General features: G+C 49.4%; 1 protein-coding gene across 1 annotated transcript in view; it reads left to right on the top strand.

The window, feature by feature from the left end:
• Nucleotides 1-19015, top strand: part of SIN3B (SIN3 transcription regulator family member B) — a 38454-nt gene that overhangs the window by 1443 nt on the left and 17996 nt on the right. The window contains 6 exon segments of the mRNA XM_055343507.1: nt 309-462; nt 6786-6986; nt 9323-9466; nt 16406-16528; nt 17668-17757; nt 18214-18332. Coding sequence (XP_055199482.1) covers nt 309-462; nt 6786-6986; nt 9323-9466; nt 16406-16528; nt 17668-17757; nt 18214-18332 — 831 coding nt within the window.

The following is a 19015-nucleotide window of genomic DNA, read 5'->3' as shown; positions in this document are numbered from 1 at the left end:
GGACTTTCACTTGGCTCTCCTGACATTTTCAGAACTGAACGCGTGTGCTTGGAGTGTTTGGGGTAGCTGTGCCATGCAGATATCCTGTGGTTCTCCATAGGAGGGTACAGAGAGCCCGAGGCTGGCTGCTGTGGAAGTAGATGACACATAACACATTGGCTGAATCACACCGGTCACATTGCAGGGTGCTTTGTTGTCCTTCGAGAAGCTCATTATTAGGTGGCACTGTCTTGTGAGTTGGGAGTAGATTTTGCTTTCAGTGTGCTCCCCAAGACACTCCTGCCCACTCTCGTTCTCTTTTGTTCTAGCATCGATACGCCTGGAGTCATCCGACGCGTGTCACAGCTCTTCCATGAACACCCTGACCTCATTGTTGGATTCAACGCTTTCCTTCCCCTCGGGTACAGAATAGACATTCCCAAGAATGGCAAGTTAAACATACAGTCGCCTCTATCCAGCCAGGTATGCTGCTATGGTGGTCTGAGTGAGTTGGCCCTGACATGGTGCACCCTGGTACTCAGGTACCCAGGTCAGGCAGCCCATCTTGTGTATCATTGTGTTGCTGGAAAGCCAGCGAAGATCCAGTCTTTTTCTAGACACGCTGCTCGCTTCTAGCACAGGTCAAAATAGATCAAAATACCTACCCAGCCAGCCTCTTTATCCCAAATCGATCCATTTGGAGGATTCAGATAAGAGTGGATGTGGTTGTTTGTGTCGGGGGTATTCTCTTAGCAGTTTTATGTCCTGTCAAAATAACCACCCCCTGTCACCAGGCTCTTATCCTGAGGCGTTCCTGTGACATGCCAGGTAGGCCACACTTGTACTTCGGTATGTGGTTGCTCTGATCATCCTAGGTGCCCGCCGCAAAATAAAGTAGTTGAGATGTGTGTGTGAATAGCCATTTTGTTGTTGCTGTGCTGCATTTAATTGCCAGCAGGGTCGGTGGCTCAGCTTAGGATTGTGGCTTTGGCTCTTTTTGTCTCAGGTGGTGGCTCGCTGCCTCCTATATCCCTGTAGTCCCTTCTTGCCTGAGCCCACCAGACCCTCTGAGCAAACAAAAGCCTTTGTGAGCTTTACTCTTATAAATTAGCCATTGCTTTTCCTTCACCTTGGCCCTGTTGCCATAATGCCGTGCTACAGGGGGTGCTGTCCAGTGCATCTGGAGATGTTTAGTAGATTCCTGACTCCACCCACTAGGCCCTTACCCCGTGGCGACAGCCAAAAGTGTCACCAGACATTGCCAGATGACTCCTGGGAGCCATATCACCCCCATCGAGAACCACTGGTCTGCGTGAACCAGCTCTTTCAATCTCTCTGCCTCTGCTCCAGGGTTTTGGGTTTTAGAAGGGATATAAAAAAAATCTACCACAGGAAGCGTTTTGTTGTTTCTGCCTCTAATGAAGGAGATTGCAGTTTTGTATCAATTCAGGAGTCAGATTTGGAAGGAGAACAGCCAGAGGCCATGTGACAGTGACATCCCTCTCTGAGAGGAACTCGCATGTAAATCTTGCCTTCTCTCTATGCGAGGCAAGCTCCGCCACCAGCATGTTGCCTCATTAAAGCCAAGCAGTGTGTCTCAGTTTTAAAAAGGAACTTGGAAGTGCGTGGCCACTGAACTCCAAAGAGCTTCCATTTCACATTTACACACGGAGCGCCAGGATCCAGATGTAGGGCTTGTTGCTTCAGACAATGAAAGCCTTAGCGAGATTCATCTTTGGAACAATCACTGCTGAGAAGAAAAGCAGGCTCATTTACAGCAGTGTGCACGGGAGCATTTCAGCAAGTCTGAACACAGGTGTGTTGTGACCATAACTCCCTTAGAGCCGAGGTGGAAGACCTCCGTCACACTCCCAAGTGATGGCCACACTCCCAACAGTTCGCCTTTCCCAACCCCTGGCTATAGGAATAACTCAGCTTGTGGCCTGGATCTCAATGCGAACTGCGCTGTCTTCACATTCGGAGGTGGTCACATGGCCCGTGCTATTGTGTACACTCCATGTGTTAGTGGACATAGCTGGACCTGACCAGTCCTTTCTCCCCCTGACTAGTAGCTACTTAACCTGGTTTTATAATCTTGCTGAAGCCCCGAAGCCACCACTTTTAGGGCCCCATTCTAACGTTGCTGACTCCATTTCTGTCTACATCAGTTGACCTGCTGAGTTTCCTGCCCTGCTTTTCAGTGCTCTCTCATGCCAGGCATAAACAGGATGGCCTCTTGGTGTCCTGGAGTCCTTTGAAAAGCCACAGTAACCCAATAGCTTTTCAGGGCTCCCCATACACCACGCTCTGGTGATTTTTTTTTTATTTATTTTTATTTTTATTTTTTTTTACTCGTTTTTTAGCTTCTGTGTTTTGTAGTACAGCTTTGTTTTTTTTTTTTTTTTCTATTTTTCATCTCCTTGTGAGTCCTATCAACTCCAGGCAGGGAGGGAGTACTTAGGTGCTGAGGGAGAGATATAAGGGAAGTCCCAGGCTGTGGGGAGCCCTCGGTGCAACTTTTTCAGCCCTGGCCCATTGTTCTTGGGACCAGATTGTTCTTTTCTGGAGCAGGCTGTCCTGTGCAGTGTACGGTGCCTAGCAGCATTCCTGGACTCCACAGTCTACCCTGTGACGACCTAGAAGTATCTCCACACATTGCTAAGTGCCCCCCTGGGGGACAGAATCGGCCTCATTGAGAACACAAGTCTAAGAGAAAGGCAGTTGTGTGCCATGATGTGGGGAGTGTGGCCACAGGAAGGCCAGGGCAGCATGGTGGGAAGAATATCACCTTGCTGGGGCTCCAGCCTCCTGAGTCAGCATCATGTTGGAGCTGGTCATCAGGCCTCGGTTGTCACACCTCTCAGAGAGCCCTCTACTCCACCCCCAGATCATTCTCGTACCACTTCCATTTTGTATATTGTAAAATCACAAAACCAGGATGTGAAATTAGAAATCCACCGCATCTTGGTCTGCCTTGAGTGGCCATCTGAGTCCAGGTCAGGCAGGCCATCCTGTCCATCTCGTTCTCAACTGTGCCCCTGTTCCGGGGTGGTGCCAAGCACGTGTTGGGAGGAGCAGGACACTGCGCAGCGGTGGGAAAGTGATGAATCTCAGCTCCCAGCTTCCGTTCAGAGCCAGCCCTGCCGCCTGGGAGCCGGCTCTTTTATGGTTGGCTGGAGCAACAGCCAGCTTGAACACAGGTAAAGAAAGGTAAAGCTTTAGATGTGGCTTGGACTACAAATGACCCTTTACCTTTGGAGGCAGGCCTGCTGTGTTCTCTCTGGGGGAGGGTCATCTGGAAGTTCAGTGAGTCCCAAATGGGTCACCTTGCATATCTATGTCCTAGTCACTCATGGAACGGGTGTGGATCACCACCTCCTCTGTACCAGACGCTGGGGTTTATTCAGAGTTCCTGCTCTCGGGGCACTCGCATGTATCCTGAGATCCGGGTGGACAGATGAGGAGCATGTGAGGGGGGTTAATGCTGTGAGTGAAGGCAGGGGCAAGGTGTGAGGGGCTGTGGGCAGGTGCCATGTGAATGATCAGAAACCCTGCCTGTGTCTTGGGGCGGGGGGTTTCCTGGGCCGGGTCCAAGGCCTGAGGAGGCAGTGAGTGGGAGTGCTTGAGAAACAGCCAAGGAGCCTGCAGGGTTGTGGGGTAATGGGAAGAAGGTAGGGGAGAGAGCCAAGGCATGGGGAACCAGTGGAGAGTTCCAGAAAGGCCACTCTGGATGCGGTCCCAGAAGTGGACTGAGGGGGCAAGAGAAGAGCTGGGGGCCCGGTGCGGGGAGGGCCTGGGTGATCTAGGCAGAGTGGACAGTGGCGTGGGCCCAAGTGGAGAGTCCATAAAAATGGGAAGTCTGAGGAGATTCCAGGATTCCTCAGTTTCTGGGTGAAGGTGGCATCACCTGCTGGGGTGAGCAAGGCCTGGGAGCAGCGGGGGCTGCAGGGGAGCTGCTCTGTGTTTGGAATATGCTGTTTAAAGAGGTGTCTCATGTACCAAATTGGGGCTGTGTATGGCCACTCAGGGTGGGCTGTGCAAGGCTGCTTTTTGGTGTCTAGGAGAATACCTTACTGTGCCTGGATTACTGGATTAGGTCACTCAGGGCAGGCACAGAAGAGAAGAGGTTGGACTGTTCTGGAAGGTTTAGAGCAGGGGTTGGCTCAGGAGCCAAAGGCAGCTTGTATTTGTATGGACAGTGGTTTTTACATTTTCCAGAGATACACTGAAAATGTTTTTAAACTGTGATGATATTCACATAACATAAATTCACCGTATGTAATTATTTTAGAGTATACAGTTCAGCGGCTTTGCACATATTTAACGATATCTTATAACCACCACCCCTAATTCCAGAACATTTTTATCCAGAACATTTTCCAGAAAAGAAACCGTATCTCACGATTCTCCTCTCCCACCGGCCACTGGCAACAATGAATCCCACTTTGTCTCTGCAGATTTGCCTATTCTGGACATTTCATTTCCATGGAATCCTGTATAATTTCTTGTGTCTGGCTTCTTCTATGGTGTCGAGGTTCATCCTCATCGTAGCCTGTGTCAGAGCTACATTCCTTTCTATAGTTGAAGAATATTCCGTCATATGGATGTACCACATGTGTTTATCCATTACCCTTTGGTAGGCATTTGGGTTGTCCGCACGCCTGTTTTCAATTCTTGGGTAGATACCTAGAAGTGGAATCGCCAGGTCACGTGGTAACTATGTTTAACTTCTTGAAGAACCGCCAGCCTGTTGGCCACAGCAGCTGCACCATTACTATCTGGCCCTTTTTGCCAAACCCTGGTCTTGAGAAGATCTCTCCATCTTGTCCCGGTGCCTCAGTCCAGGGCATCGGAAGCGGTACACAGAGCTTGAAAATGCCCCCCCTAGGAGTGGTGGAGAGCTCCAACACACAGCCTCCTCTGAAGCAAATCTCTGCTCCAGGGCTGCTTCCTCCCTGGCTCCCTCCCTGGCTCCTTCTAGCGCCTTCCTCTGCCAGACCAGCGCATGTTTAAGTGATGCAGTAATCAGCAAGAGCGTCCCCAGAGGGCCTTAGGATGCATCCCACTGTCAGGGAGAAATGGTATTTAGGATTGCGGCTGCTGTGGGTTTTTGTGTCTCTGCTTGTCTCTGCTCAGACTTTATTCTAGAGTTGCCTCTGCACCACAGTTTGGGCTGAATGGTGTCCTCTCCCCAACCCCCCCACCCCAATTCATATGTTGAAATCTTAAGCCCCAGTACATCAGAATGTGACTGTTTCTGGAGACATTTGCAGAGGTAATTAAGGTAAAATGAGGCCCTTAGGGTGTCCCCTGATCCCATCTGCCTGGCGTCCTTATGAGAAGAGGAAATTTGGACATAGGGAGCAACCCACACACAGACGACTGTGTGAGGACACAGTGATAAGATGGCCACCCACAAGCCAAGACACCTCCAGAGATAACCACCCCTGTTGAACCTTGATCTTGGACTTCAACCTCCAGAACTGTGAGGAAATACATTTCTGTTGCGTAAGCTGCCCAGTCTGTGGCGTTTTGTTATGGCAACCCTAGCAGAGTAACACACCTACCCAGGTGACAGTGAGCATGCCCGCAAGTGTGTCTGTCATGATGATGGCTCTGCAGCTGTTTGCCTGCCATTCCCCATCCTACTGGAGTCTTCAGGTCAGTGGTTGGTGCCCCGTGGCAAGGGGGATGGAAACACTAGGCTGTTTGTTCCTCCGTTCATCTGATGACTCACAACAATGGATGGAGCTCACTCTGCTCTGAGCACCATTCCAGGTGCTTGGGGTTATGTGAACAGAGTGGGATGTCTCCCCTCTTGGTATTTGCCATCTGGTCAGGGGTGGGCAGACAATAAAGTAAGTAAAATATGTGTTTGTCAGAAGGTGACACACTGTGGAGAAAAATAGAGCAAGAAAGGGGCTCGAAATGCTGGGAGACAGGCCGTTTTAGTTTGGCGCCTGGTGGTTCTGGAAGACATTCTGAGAAGGTGCCCTAATACCCCTAGAGCTAAGCTAGAAGGATCCCGACCTCGAGAGCCATCCACTGTGTGCGTCAGACCTGCAGGACACCAGAGGGTTGCTCCTGACAGCCCAGTTTGGTTTGTGGGAAGTCCCCATGCATAAAATTTCAGTTTAGAAACATGAACATCCCCTCCTTCAGGGGGGTGGGGTCCAGGCCCACCACAAATCAGGATTCTGGGTGCCCAGGAGACAGACGTGTATGTCTGTTTTCGTTTTTATTTGTATGGACAGAAAAGCACACAAATGGAGGGCAGGCACCATGGACATAGGGAGCAACCCACGGTCAGGGCCTGTCTCTTCTCTTGAGTGACTTACCCTCAGCTTAGCACCAAGAGTCCCACGGTCCTAGGCAACCTGGGCGGTGGGCAGCTGCCCTCACCTCCAGGGTCGCCACTTTCCCAGCGCTGCTGACAAGAGGTGTGGAAGATTTCTTTTATAAATAGCCCCAAACCTCACTCCAGAAAGGATGAAACAATCCACTTTTCATATATTTCTCCTGGATCCTCATTTTTCAAGGTATTGGGGGTCCTTCAAACTTCCATGTTCTTTGATCAGATGGAGGTGGGTTCGTGAGACTCAGGATGACACAGGCATGCAATATTGGTGAGGGAGGAGTCACCTCCATGTTCTGTGTGTGCCCCCCCATGCCACTGCTTCCCTCCCTCCAGACCCCCACATTCCAAGCCTTGGCTCTGCCAGCAGGGGCTCTTCCTGGGCTTTTTTCTCACATCTGTTCACAGTGGGGTCAGGACCACCAGTAACTTGCTGTCATGCTGTTGTCAGGACACTTCGCACAACCACAGTGACTGTGCAGAGAACTTCAAGCAGCAGATGCTGTATAAGGAGGACAAGCCCCAGGTGCCCTTGGAGTCGGACTCCGTGGAGTTCAACAATGCCATTAGCTACGTGAACAAGATTAAGACTCGTTTTCTAGACCACCCAGAGATCTACAGGTCATTCCTGGAGATCCTGCACACTTACCAGGTAGGAAGCCTCACATGACGGTGGCGCTGCCATTGTCCCCCCCTGTCTGTGTGCATCTCCAATGTCCACATTTCCTGGTCTGAATTCATGACAGCATGTAAAATTCCAATTTGCTTTATTGTTGTTGTTGTTGTTGTTTTCTTTTTTTTTTTTTTAACATGATAAAGTATACATAACCTAGAACTTAAGTGCCCAGTTTGGTGGCATTGAAGTACACTGATGTGCAACCTTCTCCACCATCCATCCCCAGAACTTGCTTGTCTTATAAAACCAAGACTCAGTCCTGGTTAAACACTAACTCCCCTAGCCCCTGGCTCCCACCATCCTCCTTCCCGTCTCTGGGGATTTGACAACTCAGAGGCCCTCCTATAAGCAGGATCAGGTGGTATTTGTCCTTTTGTGTCTGGCTTCTTTCATTCACTATGATGTCCTCAAGGTTTGTCATTGCGTTGCCTGGGTCAGAATTTCATTTCTTTTTAAGGCTAAAGAATATTATTCCATGGCACAGATGCACCACTTGTGTTTATCCGTTCACCCATTGATGGACACCAGGGTTTCTCCCATGTTTTGGCTCTCCAGAATAACGCTGCTGTGAACACGGGCATACAGATACCTCTTGGAGTTTGGTTTCATTAGGATTTTATTTGGCTCCTTGAGGCACCTCTACATCCAAGAAGTACTAGGAAACACACAGCACAGGGATTTAAAAAGAACCTAAGAAGGTGGTGGTCTTTTTATAAGACAGCTCCGTTAATGTTTTGACAACTCAGCTACCCTCTGTTTATGCTGATTACAAGTGGGCCATGTGCCAGGTGGTGGGGCAAAGGGGATCAGTGGCTGCTGCTTAGTTCGGTCTGGAGGTGGAAGAGACTTAGAGGTGGTTGGGGTGGGAAAGAAGAGAAAGCATGTAGAAGTATGTCAGATTGATGGTTGCCAACTCTGACCAGGGGCCAGGGGAGGGGGTGTCAGGAAGGGGAGATTCAGCTTGAATCCTGAGAAATCAGAACTATCAGGCAGGTAAGTACAGACAAAGGATGGACTTAGTGCCGGGAACAGCTTGTGCAAAGTCCCAGGGGTCAGAGCGGACAGCTTCAGGGGACCTGAGGATGGGGAGGGAGACATCAAGGGCTCTTGATAGGTGGTCTCATTTTCTTTACGGCCATAGAGTGGGAGGGAGTCTCGGGCTTTGCGCTTTCGGTGAGCCCTGGCACCACCACTCTTGCTCTGTCACAGTCTCGGTGTAAGGTTGACGGGGATCCCTCCCTCCCTCCCTCCCTCCCTCCCTCCCTCCCTCCCTCCCTCCCTCCCTCCCTTCCTTCCTTCCTTCCTTCCTTCCTTCCTTCCTTCCTTCCTTCCTTCCTTCCTTCTGAAACGCCTGGGTATCTCAGTGGTTGAGCATCTGCCTTCAGCTCAGGGTGTGATCCCAGGGTGAGTTCCACACTGTTCTCACTGCAGGGAGCCTGCTTCTTCTGCCTATGTCTCTGCCTATGTCTCTCATGAATAAATAAAATCTTTTTTTTTTTTTTTTAAGATTTTATTTGTTTGACAGAGAGAGGGAGAGAGAGCACAAGCAGGGAGAGTGATAGGCAGAGGGAAAGGGAGAAGCAGGCTCCCCACTGAAAGGGAGCCCGATGTGGGGCCTGATCTTGGGACCCTGGGACCATGACCTGAGCCAAAGACAGATGCCTAACTGACTAAGCTCCCCAGGTGCCCCTATAGGGACTTATTTCTAATGGTCATCCTGAGTTCTGCTTGCTATTTCCTGCCCTCCTGACTTGGGTCCCCTTGGGTCCTCATCTTCCTTCACCTTCCTTCAAGTCTCGGGGTCTTTATGACTCTGGGTGGACAGGCCTTGTCCTGGTAGTCCCTTTGCTTCCCTCTTTACCCTATTTCCATCAAGACCCAGTGTCAGCTCCATGCTCCCCTCTGCCTGTCCAGCAAAAAGTGCCCCCTTCACCCTTGTGAGGGTGGTGGGTCTGTCATTGACCTTGTACTTGCCCAGCCTCTGGTTGAGGACACACAGGATTGAGGCCAGATAACTCCATGACTATGCCTCTGCCCACGTCTCCTCTACCCTCCACATAAGCCCATCTGTGGCCCAGGCTGCGTTGGGGGGTGGGACCAGCACAGAAGCACACAGGGCACCCCACGTTGTTAGCAGGGCGGTAGACAGGGTTCCTTTCTCCTAGTGGTGGCGGTCATGGGGTCTGCCCACTGGTTCCCTGTTTTGTGAGTTGTCCCTCCGTCTCCTCCACAGTGGGATGCCTGAATGTCACAGCCTGGGGTGCCTCGTTCCTTGACTAATGACTCATTTTCCCTTTCCCAAAAATTGGCAGAAGGAGCAGCTGAGCACAAAGGGCCGGCCATTCCGTGGCATGTCTGAAGAGGAGGTGTTTACTGAGGTGGCCAACCTCTTCCGGGGCCAGGAGGACCTGCTGTCCGAGTTTGGACAGTTCCTACCAGAAGCCAAGCGGTCCCTGGTGAGTACTGAGTGTCCACTGTGGCCCAAGGGCCACTGCCTTCTCAGCCGGGATGCTGCTTCTCGGGGCAGCCTCAAAGACCAGGCCAGGCTTCTCTGTCCACCAAGACACACTGGATTCCCCCAGAAGCCACACGGCGTGCAGACACCCATAGCACACCCCTCCCCCCCAATTCAGGCTTACCTCCATGTGTTGCTAGAGAGATCCTGAGGAGGGCTTCTCTTGATAGATGGTATCCAGGTGGTAAGGGCTGGTGGGGAGGTGGAGAGTATCCTGCTGTGGAGAGCCGGTTGTAACCAGTACCCTATGGGCAGGTGTAGGTGGGGGCGGCCTGAGGCTTGTCAATGACTGTGGGGTGATGACAAAGGACAAAATGTAAGGAGGGGCCTGCAGTGGTGAGGTTGGGGGTGCAGACTGCATCATCAGCCCTTCATCACCACCCCCCATCATGGCCTGAGGCCTGTTGGGTTGCATTATCCATTTCCTCTTTCCATGTTATTTTCTACAAACGTTAAGACTTTCTTAAAAATTGACATAAAGTTCACATAACGTTGAATACCTTAAAGTATACAGCTCAGTGGCATTTAGTACATCAGAGTGTTGTGCAACCAGTACTTCTCTCTTGTTCCAGAACATTTTCATCACCACAGAGGGCACTCTGTCTCCATGAGTGGTCACTCGTCATTTCCTTCCCCCAGCCCCTGGCAACCACTAATCTGGATCTGTCTTTGTAGATTGACCTGTTCTGCACATTTCATATAAATAAGATCCTACATCATGTGGCCTTTAGTGTCTGGCTATTGCTTAGCATAACATTTTTGAGGTTCATCCACATCGTAGCATGTGCATTAGTACCTTGCTCCTTTTTATGGCTAAGTAATATTCCTTTGTGTGGATGGACCACGTTTTGCTTATCCAGCCATCCATTAGTGGACATTTGGGGCTGTTTCTTTTTGGTGATTGTGAATGCTGCTGCTCTGAACATGCATACAGGAGGATTTGTTTGAATCTGTTTTCAGTTCTTTTGAGTCTATACCTAGGAGTGGAGTTGCTGAGTCATATGGTGACTCTGTGTTTAACTTCTTGAGGAACTGCCGGATTGTTTTTCACAGCAGCTGCGCCATCTTCTGTTCTCACTAGCAGTGTATCTCACGTTGTCACCAACACTTGGTGTTTTGTTTTGTTTTTAAATTATGACATGGTCATTGTGAAGTTCTATCTCATTGTGGTTTTGCTTTCCATTTCCCGGATGACTAATGATACCGAGCATCAGTATCTCGTGTGCCTGTTGGCCATTTGTATGCCTTCTTTGGAGAAATGTCTAAGTCCTTTGCCCATGTTTTAGTTTCTTTATTATTGTGCTGTAAGGGTTTTATATATATTCTGGATACTAGGTCCTTATTAAAATTTTTTCTCCTTTTTGTAGGTTGTCTTTTCACTTTCTTATTAGTATCCTTTAGTGCACACTAGTTTTTATTTTTATTTTTTTTTAATTTTTTTAAAGATTTTATTTATTTATTCACAGATACAGAGAGAGAGGCAGAGACACAGACAGAGGGAGAAGCAGGCTCCATGCAGGGAGCCCGATGCGGGACTCGATCCCGGGTCTCCAGGATCACACCCCAGGCTGCAGGCTGCGCCAAACCGCTGCGCCACCAGGGCTGCCCTGCACACTAGTTTTTAGTTCTAATCAGATCCAGTTATCTATTTTTTCTTTTGTTGCTCATGCTTTTAGTGTCTCAGAACCTATGCCAGATCCTGAGGACAGGAAGGTTTCTCCCTGTGTTTTCCTCTAAAAGTTTTTATAATTTTAGCTTTCATAGTTCAGTCATTGATGATTTTGAGTTAATTTTTTTTGTATATGGTGTGAGGTAGGGATCCAACTTCATTCCTTTGTGAGTGGAGATTCCAGTTTTCCCCGCACCATTTATTGAAGCGATTTTTCAATGGAGATGGTCCTGGCACCCTTGTTGAAAACCAGTTGACTGTAGTTGTATGGATTTATTTCTGGACTGTTCAGTTCCATCCACTGATCCCCATGTCTCTCCTTAGGCCAGCACCACACTGTCTTGATTACTGTAACTTTGTTGTAAGTTTGAAATGAAGAAATGATTTGAATTGGGTTCTTTTTCAAGATTATTTTGGCTAATTCCATATGAATTTGAAGATCAGTTTTTCCTTTTCTGCAACCAAAAAAGAAAAAAAAAAAAAAAAGAAAGGAAAAAAGCCATTGGGATTTTGATAGGGATTGCATTGAATCTTTAGATTGCTTTGGGAAATATTGCCATCTTGACAATGTTAAGTTTTCTGAACCTTGAATATGAAGCATCTTTCCATTTATTTAAATCTTATTTAATTTCTTTCAGCAACATTTTGTGGGTTTTGATATACATGTCTTGCACCTCCTCAGTTAAATTTATTCCCAAATACCTTATACTTTTTTCTTAATTTCATTTTTGGACTGTTCATCATGAGTGTGTACAAATACTGCTGATTTTACTTGTGTTGATTGTGTGCCCTGTGACGTTGCTGAGTCTGTTATATTTGCTAGGATTTTCTATATACATGATACCATGCCATCTGCTAATAGATAGTTTCCCTTCTTCTTTTCCAATTTGAATGCCTTTTATTCTTTTTCTTGGCCTAATTGCTGTAGTGGAGCCTCTAGTACTGAGTTGAATAGAAGTGGTGAGAGCAAGCATCTTTGTCTTGTTCCCAATCTGAGAGGAAAAGCTTTCCATCTACCACTTGAGTGTGCTGGGAGCTGTCGGCTTTTCATTAACAGCCTTAACCAGATTGAAGAAAGACCCTTTTCTTCCTAGTCTGTTGACTCTTCATTTCGCCTTTTTGTTCCTCTCTGCTTTGGATGTTGACTTGGGGCCTGCACACATGAGAGATCTCTCCCTTACCCCACCATAGTGCATCATTGCCACCTCTCCCAGGTCTTGCTTCTAAATGAAGATACAGTGGGGGCCAGGGCTGGGGGCCCCAGTCTCAAAGGAGGAGGGGCATGGCAGGAGAGGCACAGGAATCTGGGTTTGGATACCATCAAGAATCACATGGCCTTCCTGTGCCCATGAGTGCCCCTCTAAGTTTGGGTGTCACCCAGAAACAGTTCCTGACTCAAAGAAGCTCTGTGTCTCTCTCCATGGTGTTGACCTCAAGTCCTGGAGCTGTCTCCTATCCTTCAGTCTGCCTGGAGCTTTGGGTGTCCTCAGGGGGGCCACAGGGCTAGGAAGAACCCCAGGAGCACAGTCTCGGCCTCTGCAGGCACTCAGGAGGGCTTGAACCAGCCATCTCACTCACCTCCCGGGCCTCATTTCCTTCTGTCTCCCAGGGGATCCAAGGCCTTCCTGTTCAGACTTGGTGAGCTGTCATCCCCTAAGTGCTTCGTGCTCAGCCCAGCACATGTGTAGTGCTCTAGAAAGAGCAGCTGTGATTGTTCAGGAAAAGCAGGCATAGGCTCCAGTGCCAATGTTGTCCTTGTCCCCCCCCCCCCGCCCCCACAAGTATCCAACCAAGCAACTAGGCCCCGCTCTGCCTCCCCAGAACCAGTCAACCTGCTGCCTGGCCTGCAGGAGGCCCCTGGGGAGTACCTAGGGAGGAGAGCACAGCCATCCTGTGTAATTCCCAGCCCCCTGACAGCTGCACTCAGCAGAGCCCACCTCCTTGTGCCCCCACCCTCACATCTATTCTCAGCGCCATGTATCTGTTTGAAGCACAGCATTCCTCCTTGGGCTCAGCTCCCCTTTTCCAAATAATGTCCTGTGCAGTCCTGGCATCACTCCCATTCCTTTCTCTGCTTGCCAGAGAGTCTCCTAGCTGGCTCCAGGAGCCACAGAGACGAGGAGCAGAGGAGCCTCACCACCTCCCACCCACTGCACACCTTTGTGTTGGTGTGACCTGAGGTGTACTTGAGGGCTCTGGGGCCTCCGTGTCCGCAGTAGCTTGAGGTGAATGCTCAAGCCTGCTAGCTCTGACTCACCCCCTCTCAGGGCACGCTTGCTGGGCTCTCTGCCTGTCATCCTGGATCTGCATCTTATATCTGGGTTCCAGCCTCTTTGATGGCAGCTCTTTTCCTGAACCCTGCCCTCGCTGGGGGCAGCACAGCAGGCAGGGGCAGCCCATCCTGGCCGAGTCCCGGGGCAGATTTCTCCATTCTGGCCCTCTCTCCACACACATCATGGAGGCTGAAGAGAGCAGCCCCGCCTGGACAGGAGGTGGGGGGTGCAGTACCTAAAAAGGTACTGCAGGTCACCTGCAGGTGAGGGGCCCTGGCAGGTCACCTGCTCGAGCCTCTGTTCCTCATACAGGAAGTGACCAAAGAGGATGTCTCCCCCTTAGCTGGCTGGAAGGTTCCTCGGCAAAGTGCTTCACCTGGGTGAGCCAGGGGCTGTGAGCGGAGCCCTGCCTCTGTAGGAGGTTCGTAACGCAGGTGCGGAGCCCCTTCTGCTGCAGCTGTGGGGGGCAGAGCACGCATGCAGTCAGGTAACTGATAAGTGGGCCATGGAACCTGTAGCAAGGGTGGCCTTAAACTTCCCTCTAGAGTTTTCTCTTGGTGTCTGAGAGGCAGTGGAGCCTCTTGTCCTCTGATTGCTGTGGTTGCAGCGCCCCCTACTGGGCACCACTTAGCATGTAGGAAGCTGGATGCCTCTAAGCCCACTCAAAAAATTAAGCATCTCCCTCAGAACACCTGCCCACACAGTTTATTGAAATAGCATTTGTTATCAATTCAGCAGAGTTTATTGATTAGAGCATCTTGTACTTCTTAAGCAATTGAATCAGTTTTTTAAAAATTATTAAAAACACCCACATATAATCTGTTGTATAATTTGAACTTTATCTTTACTATCCTTTATATTGACTTTCGGATTTCTATTAAAACAGCGGGGAAAAAGAAGCCGAAGATGAAATTCAGTACTATTCTAATTAAACATGACCACTTAGCCTAAGTCGGAGTTGACAAACTTTTATAAAGGGCCTGATAGTAAGTATCTTAGGTTTGCAGGCTGATGGGTCTCTGTCGCAAAGACCTGACTGCAGCCTTGGATGGGATGTCAACCAGTGGGCATGGCTATGAGCCAATAAAATTTTATTTACAAAAATGGGCTGAGCGTGGTAAATATGTCAGCTCCTGGCTAGAGGGTCTTTGGGGGTGCATCTAACTTACCCATTCACAAATGGGGATGCGTAGCTAAGATGTAAGAACTGTCTTAAGTGTGAAGGAAATGGGGTAATACTGAACTTAACTTCTGGCTGGGGAAGCCTGGCTGGCAAGCAGTGCATCTCCCTAGGGGGCCCCTGGTCCTGCTCAGCATATCACGGTGTCACCTGGCTGCCCCCTTGGAGTTGGTGCCTGCGCCTGTAATGGCATCTATAATAAGAAATAGCAGTTGGGGGATCCCTGGGTGGCGCAGCGGTTTGGCGCCTGCCTTTGGCCCAGGGCGCGATCCTGGAAACTCGGGATCGAATCCCACGTCGGGCTCCCGGTGCATGGAGCCTGCTTCTCCCTCTCCCTGTGTCTCTGCCTCTCTCTGTGTGTGTGTGTGTGACTATCATAAATAAATAAAATTAAAAAAAAAAAAAAAAGAAATAGCAGTTGAAGATGTTTCCATTTAAGATCCTTAGAGTAGCTTTGAATGTTCAGAAAACTGTCTTCTAGAGAAGCGTAATCCCCCAAGGGCATGGTTTTACCTATAGTTAAATGATAGGTCTTTAAAGTTATCGTTACAATTGTTATCCTTAAAATCATGCATGTTCATAAGAAAATTAAGCATTAGTTAGAATATCAAGTATGAAAAGTAAACTTCCCCTTCCTTGTCTCAGTTTCCTGGTTACTGTACTCACAAGCATCTTCTATACTTTTCCAGAAATTTCCTACACACGTGCAAACAAATGTCTATCCTAAAGAAAAAGTAGAGGGTATCCTGTTTATTTTGCTCCTCTGGTTTTTTTCTTGTTCATGTAAGGATGTATCAGGTATGCCGCAGGGGGGCAGAGGACGCAGACATAGAGCTCTCTGGTATCTGATGGTTACTGGCTCTTTTGTTTGGATACACCAGGACTTGCTCACCCAGCCCACACTTTGAGCTAGTAGTCCTCCCTTCAGGTGGCATCTCCACATCCCTGGTAGTGGGGTGACAGTGAGCTACCTCCCTGGCCCAGCACACATCTTACAGAAAACCTGAGTTCTGTCTGCCTTCCCCTTGTCTGCTCAGCTTCCTGGCAGATTCACATAAATGCCAGTCCTGAACTGTTCATAAATATTGCCAACACCCTATAAATACCCCACTTGTGATGAGCATTCCTGGCTACTCAGCATAGAGCCTGGGAGGACCAGTGATGAGCCCACCATTGAATGGTGACATTCCTCAAAACGTCTTTCTTCATTCACAGAAAAGAATACAGACTTGGCAGGAAGGTCCCCCAAGTGACCTTGTGGCCATCAGCTGCTTCCAGGGCTTTGTGCAATCCAGGGCTTTGTGCAATCCAGTCCTCCCACCTGAAATGCTTTCCCTTCCTGTGGGGCACTTGAACATGCAGCCAGACCTGTTGTCAGTGGTCTGTTGGGCAGGCCCCGCACTCCAAAGCCCAGCTCTGGTGTCTTTTGACTGTGCCCTCCTTCCCCTATTAGGATCCTCTCCCATCACGGCCTTCTGTGTACTTCTCCCACCTTCATGATGTCAAAACTACGATGATCTGGGTATGTGGGTCTCTCCCCTAAGTAAACAGGAGCATCTCAAGAACTGGTGTCTAAGCAATGGCTTCACCTCTCGTGCAGGTGGGGTCCTGGCCCATGGCAGGCAGCATTCGCTGGTGCCATGAGCTGAGCCAAAAGTGGTTGGTTGCTTCCATACATTCAGACACACCAAGAGCCAGTACTGAGGGGCCCAGCTATGTTTCTCCAGTACTAATCACCTCCCATGTTTGTATTTTTAGTTCACAGGAAATGGGCCATGTGAAATGAACAGTGTCCAAAAGAGTGAGCATGAGAAGAATCTGGAACACAGCAAAAAGCGCTCTCGGCCCTCTCTCCTCCGTCCGGTGTCTGCACCAGCCAAGGTAACCACCAGCTCTGCACATAGATATTCACATATGTGGACACCGAGCAACCTAGCCCCCTCTGTAGATGACATAGGGAGTAATGTGCAGAAGCCCCAAGCAGTATACCCAGGCCATGGGCTGAGTCTGGACTCTGGTGTCACTGGAATTCACCAACTGTGGGACCTTTGAATGTCTACTTACCTCTAAGATGGCTGTTCACCTATTACCTGTGGCTCACAGGATTTCTACAAGGAGTAGAAACTTCTTCCGGTGGAAACAGAATGTAATCCTGGTCTGTTTGTTTTTGCCATGGTGGCTCTTACATGGGCAGGGCCGCCATGTGCAGTTGTGCAAGTCTGTCACTGTACAAGGAGTGCCCCATTGAGGGGTGAAAGAGGCCGAGACCCAGCCCCTGTTGTTGCACTCATCACCCACAGTGGTGATTTTCTAATTCCATCATTTTTTGTGTTTTTACTAGTTGGCTTTCTACTTGTAGGAAGGGCTTTTTCTTCATCCCCATTTATTCAGTTACCTATATCAACAAGGACTCAGGGTTATAATCTGTGACTTTTATTGCTTATCTTGGCATCTAAACTATCTCAGATTGAGACAGTGGGGCCCTTCAAGCTGGCTTCTGTATCCTCCAGATGTATCCCCTGTATTCGGAGATAGTTTTGTAGGGTCCTCAATGCCTTAAGCATGCAACCAAGTTCTGGTCTAAATCCCATTAGACACAAAAGTCTTCATAGAGATCTAAAATCCAGGCTTTTCTGGGATCATCTTGTCCTCTTCCTGTCCCCTTGCTACCTCTGTCACAGCCCACAGGACAAAACAGGCAGGGGGTGAGGTTTCTGATATACTACATGCAAGGTTACATCTCCCTTGCTATTCCAGTTTTGTGATGCTCCCCCCTATTATCAAAGCCCTAATGTGCTGAAATCTAGAGCCCAGGGAGTAGGTGGAGCGGTTGTGACTGTCACCTTTCACTAAGCCACGAAGGCTGAGCTGGATGGTCCTGAGACTCCTTCCACAGGGGTCCTGGGCAGACCTCATCCAGCTCCTCAAGAGAGTTGCTGTCAAGAGAGCTCAGTGTCAACAGTGCTGTAACTCTGACAAAGATGCACAGGGCCTTCATGACACGGAATTTCTCTCCACAGAAGAAAATGAAACTCCGAGGTACCAAAGATCTGTCCATCGCTGCCGTGGGGAAGTATGGCACTCTGCAGGAGTTTTCGTTCTTTGACAAGGTGAGCTGTTGCGACCTGCCTCCCCCAGCTCAGATGTGCAGGAAGGGAGGCGGCAGGGTGGGCAGCTGCTGGGTCAGGCCGGGAAGGAGGGACTGGCACCCAGCTTGCACAGTGGGAGGTGGTGTGGATAGGAGGCAGCAGAGCTCAGGACCGACACCAGTCTGAAGACACACATTGGCCTCCCTGAAGCTGTATGGCTTTTGTAAAGCCAGAGCAAGCAATCGTGGGCCTCCCGCGCAGGGTCAGTGGCAGGAGCCAGCGAGATGGCCCTGTGCACAGTACTGTCTGAGGGGTGAATTAGCTGCCTGGAGAACACTGCCCTGCCGGCCGTGGCTGGTCACTTGAGAGCACATCTGCCCTGATGACTCCGTGTTCACATAGTGACGTCTGGACCAAGTGAGACAAGTGTGTGTGGGGCCTGGCCCTTGAAGGCACCCTCATTCCCTCTCCCCACAGGTTCGCAGGGTTTTGAAGAGCCAGGAGGTCTACGAGAACTTCCTCCGCTGCATTGCGCTCTTCAACCAGGAGCTGGTGTCCGGCTCCGAGCTCCTGCAGCTCGTCAGCCCGTTCCTCGGGTGAGTGACAGTTCCTGGGGCTTCCCAGGCGGAATTGTTTCCATAAGCTTTGTCTGCCCTTCTGTTGCTTATGGCTTTCAGAAAATGATAAATACTTTCTTTAATTTTGTTTGTAAATTGCAATGGTTGTGGAGGTAATTCTAGATGGAGCCTGGTAGTGAGAAAGAACACAGGTCCTTGACACTGTCGTGTGTCTCCCCCTCACCCCCCCAATGACAACCAGGATGCCGACACTTGCACAATCCACTCATCTTGTCAGGTTTTCCGTGTGTGTGTGTGTGTGTGTGTGTATACAACTCCATCACCTCTGAAGGTTCATGTGTCCACCACAACAGTCAAGATACTGAGTAGTTTCAGAACCACAGATGCTTGTGTTGACCCGTAATACATCCACATCTCTCCTCCACCCAGCCCCAGTCTTGGCTCCACACCTCTGACAACCCCTAATCTGTACTCCGTCTCCAAAATTTACATAACAGAAGTGTTATATAAGTGGAATTACACAGTACACAACCTTTGGGGATTGGGTTTTCTTCACCCAACATAATTCCCTAGAAATTCACTTGATAAGTGTTTTTAAAAATTCTACCAATCAGAAATGGCCAGGAAGAAGGAAATGTCCACTCAGCATCCCTGCTGGCCGGAGAGAGGCCCTGATAGTGGGGTCAGTAGCCTGTTTCTAG

Source organism: Nyctereutes procyonoides, unplaced genomic scaffold (assembly GCF_905146905.1).
Source record: "Nyctereutes procyonoides isolate TBG_1078 unplaced genomic scaffold, NYPRO_anot_genome, whole genome shotgun sequence".
Lineage (NCBI taxonomy): Eukaryota > Metazoa > Chordata > Mammalia > Carnivora > Canidae > Nyctereutes > Nyctereutes procyonoides.
The sequence above is the reverse complement of the archived record's forward strand: the minus strand, read 5'-3'. Positions and strand labels throughout refer to the sequence as shown.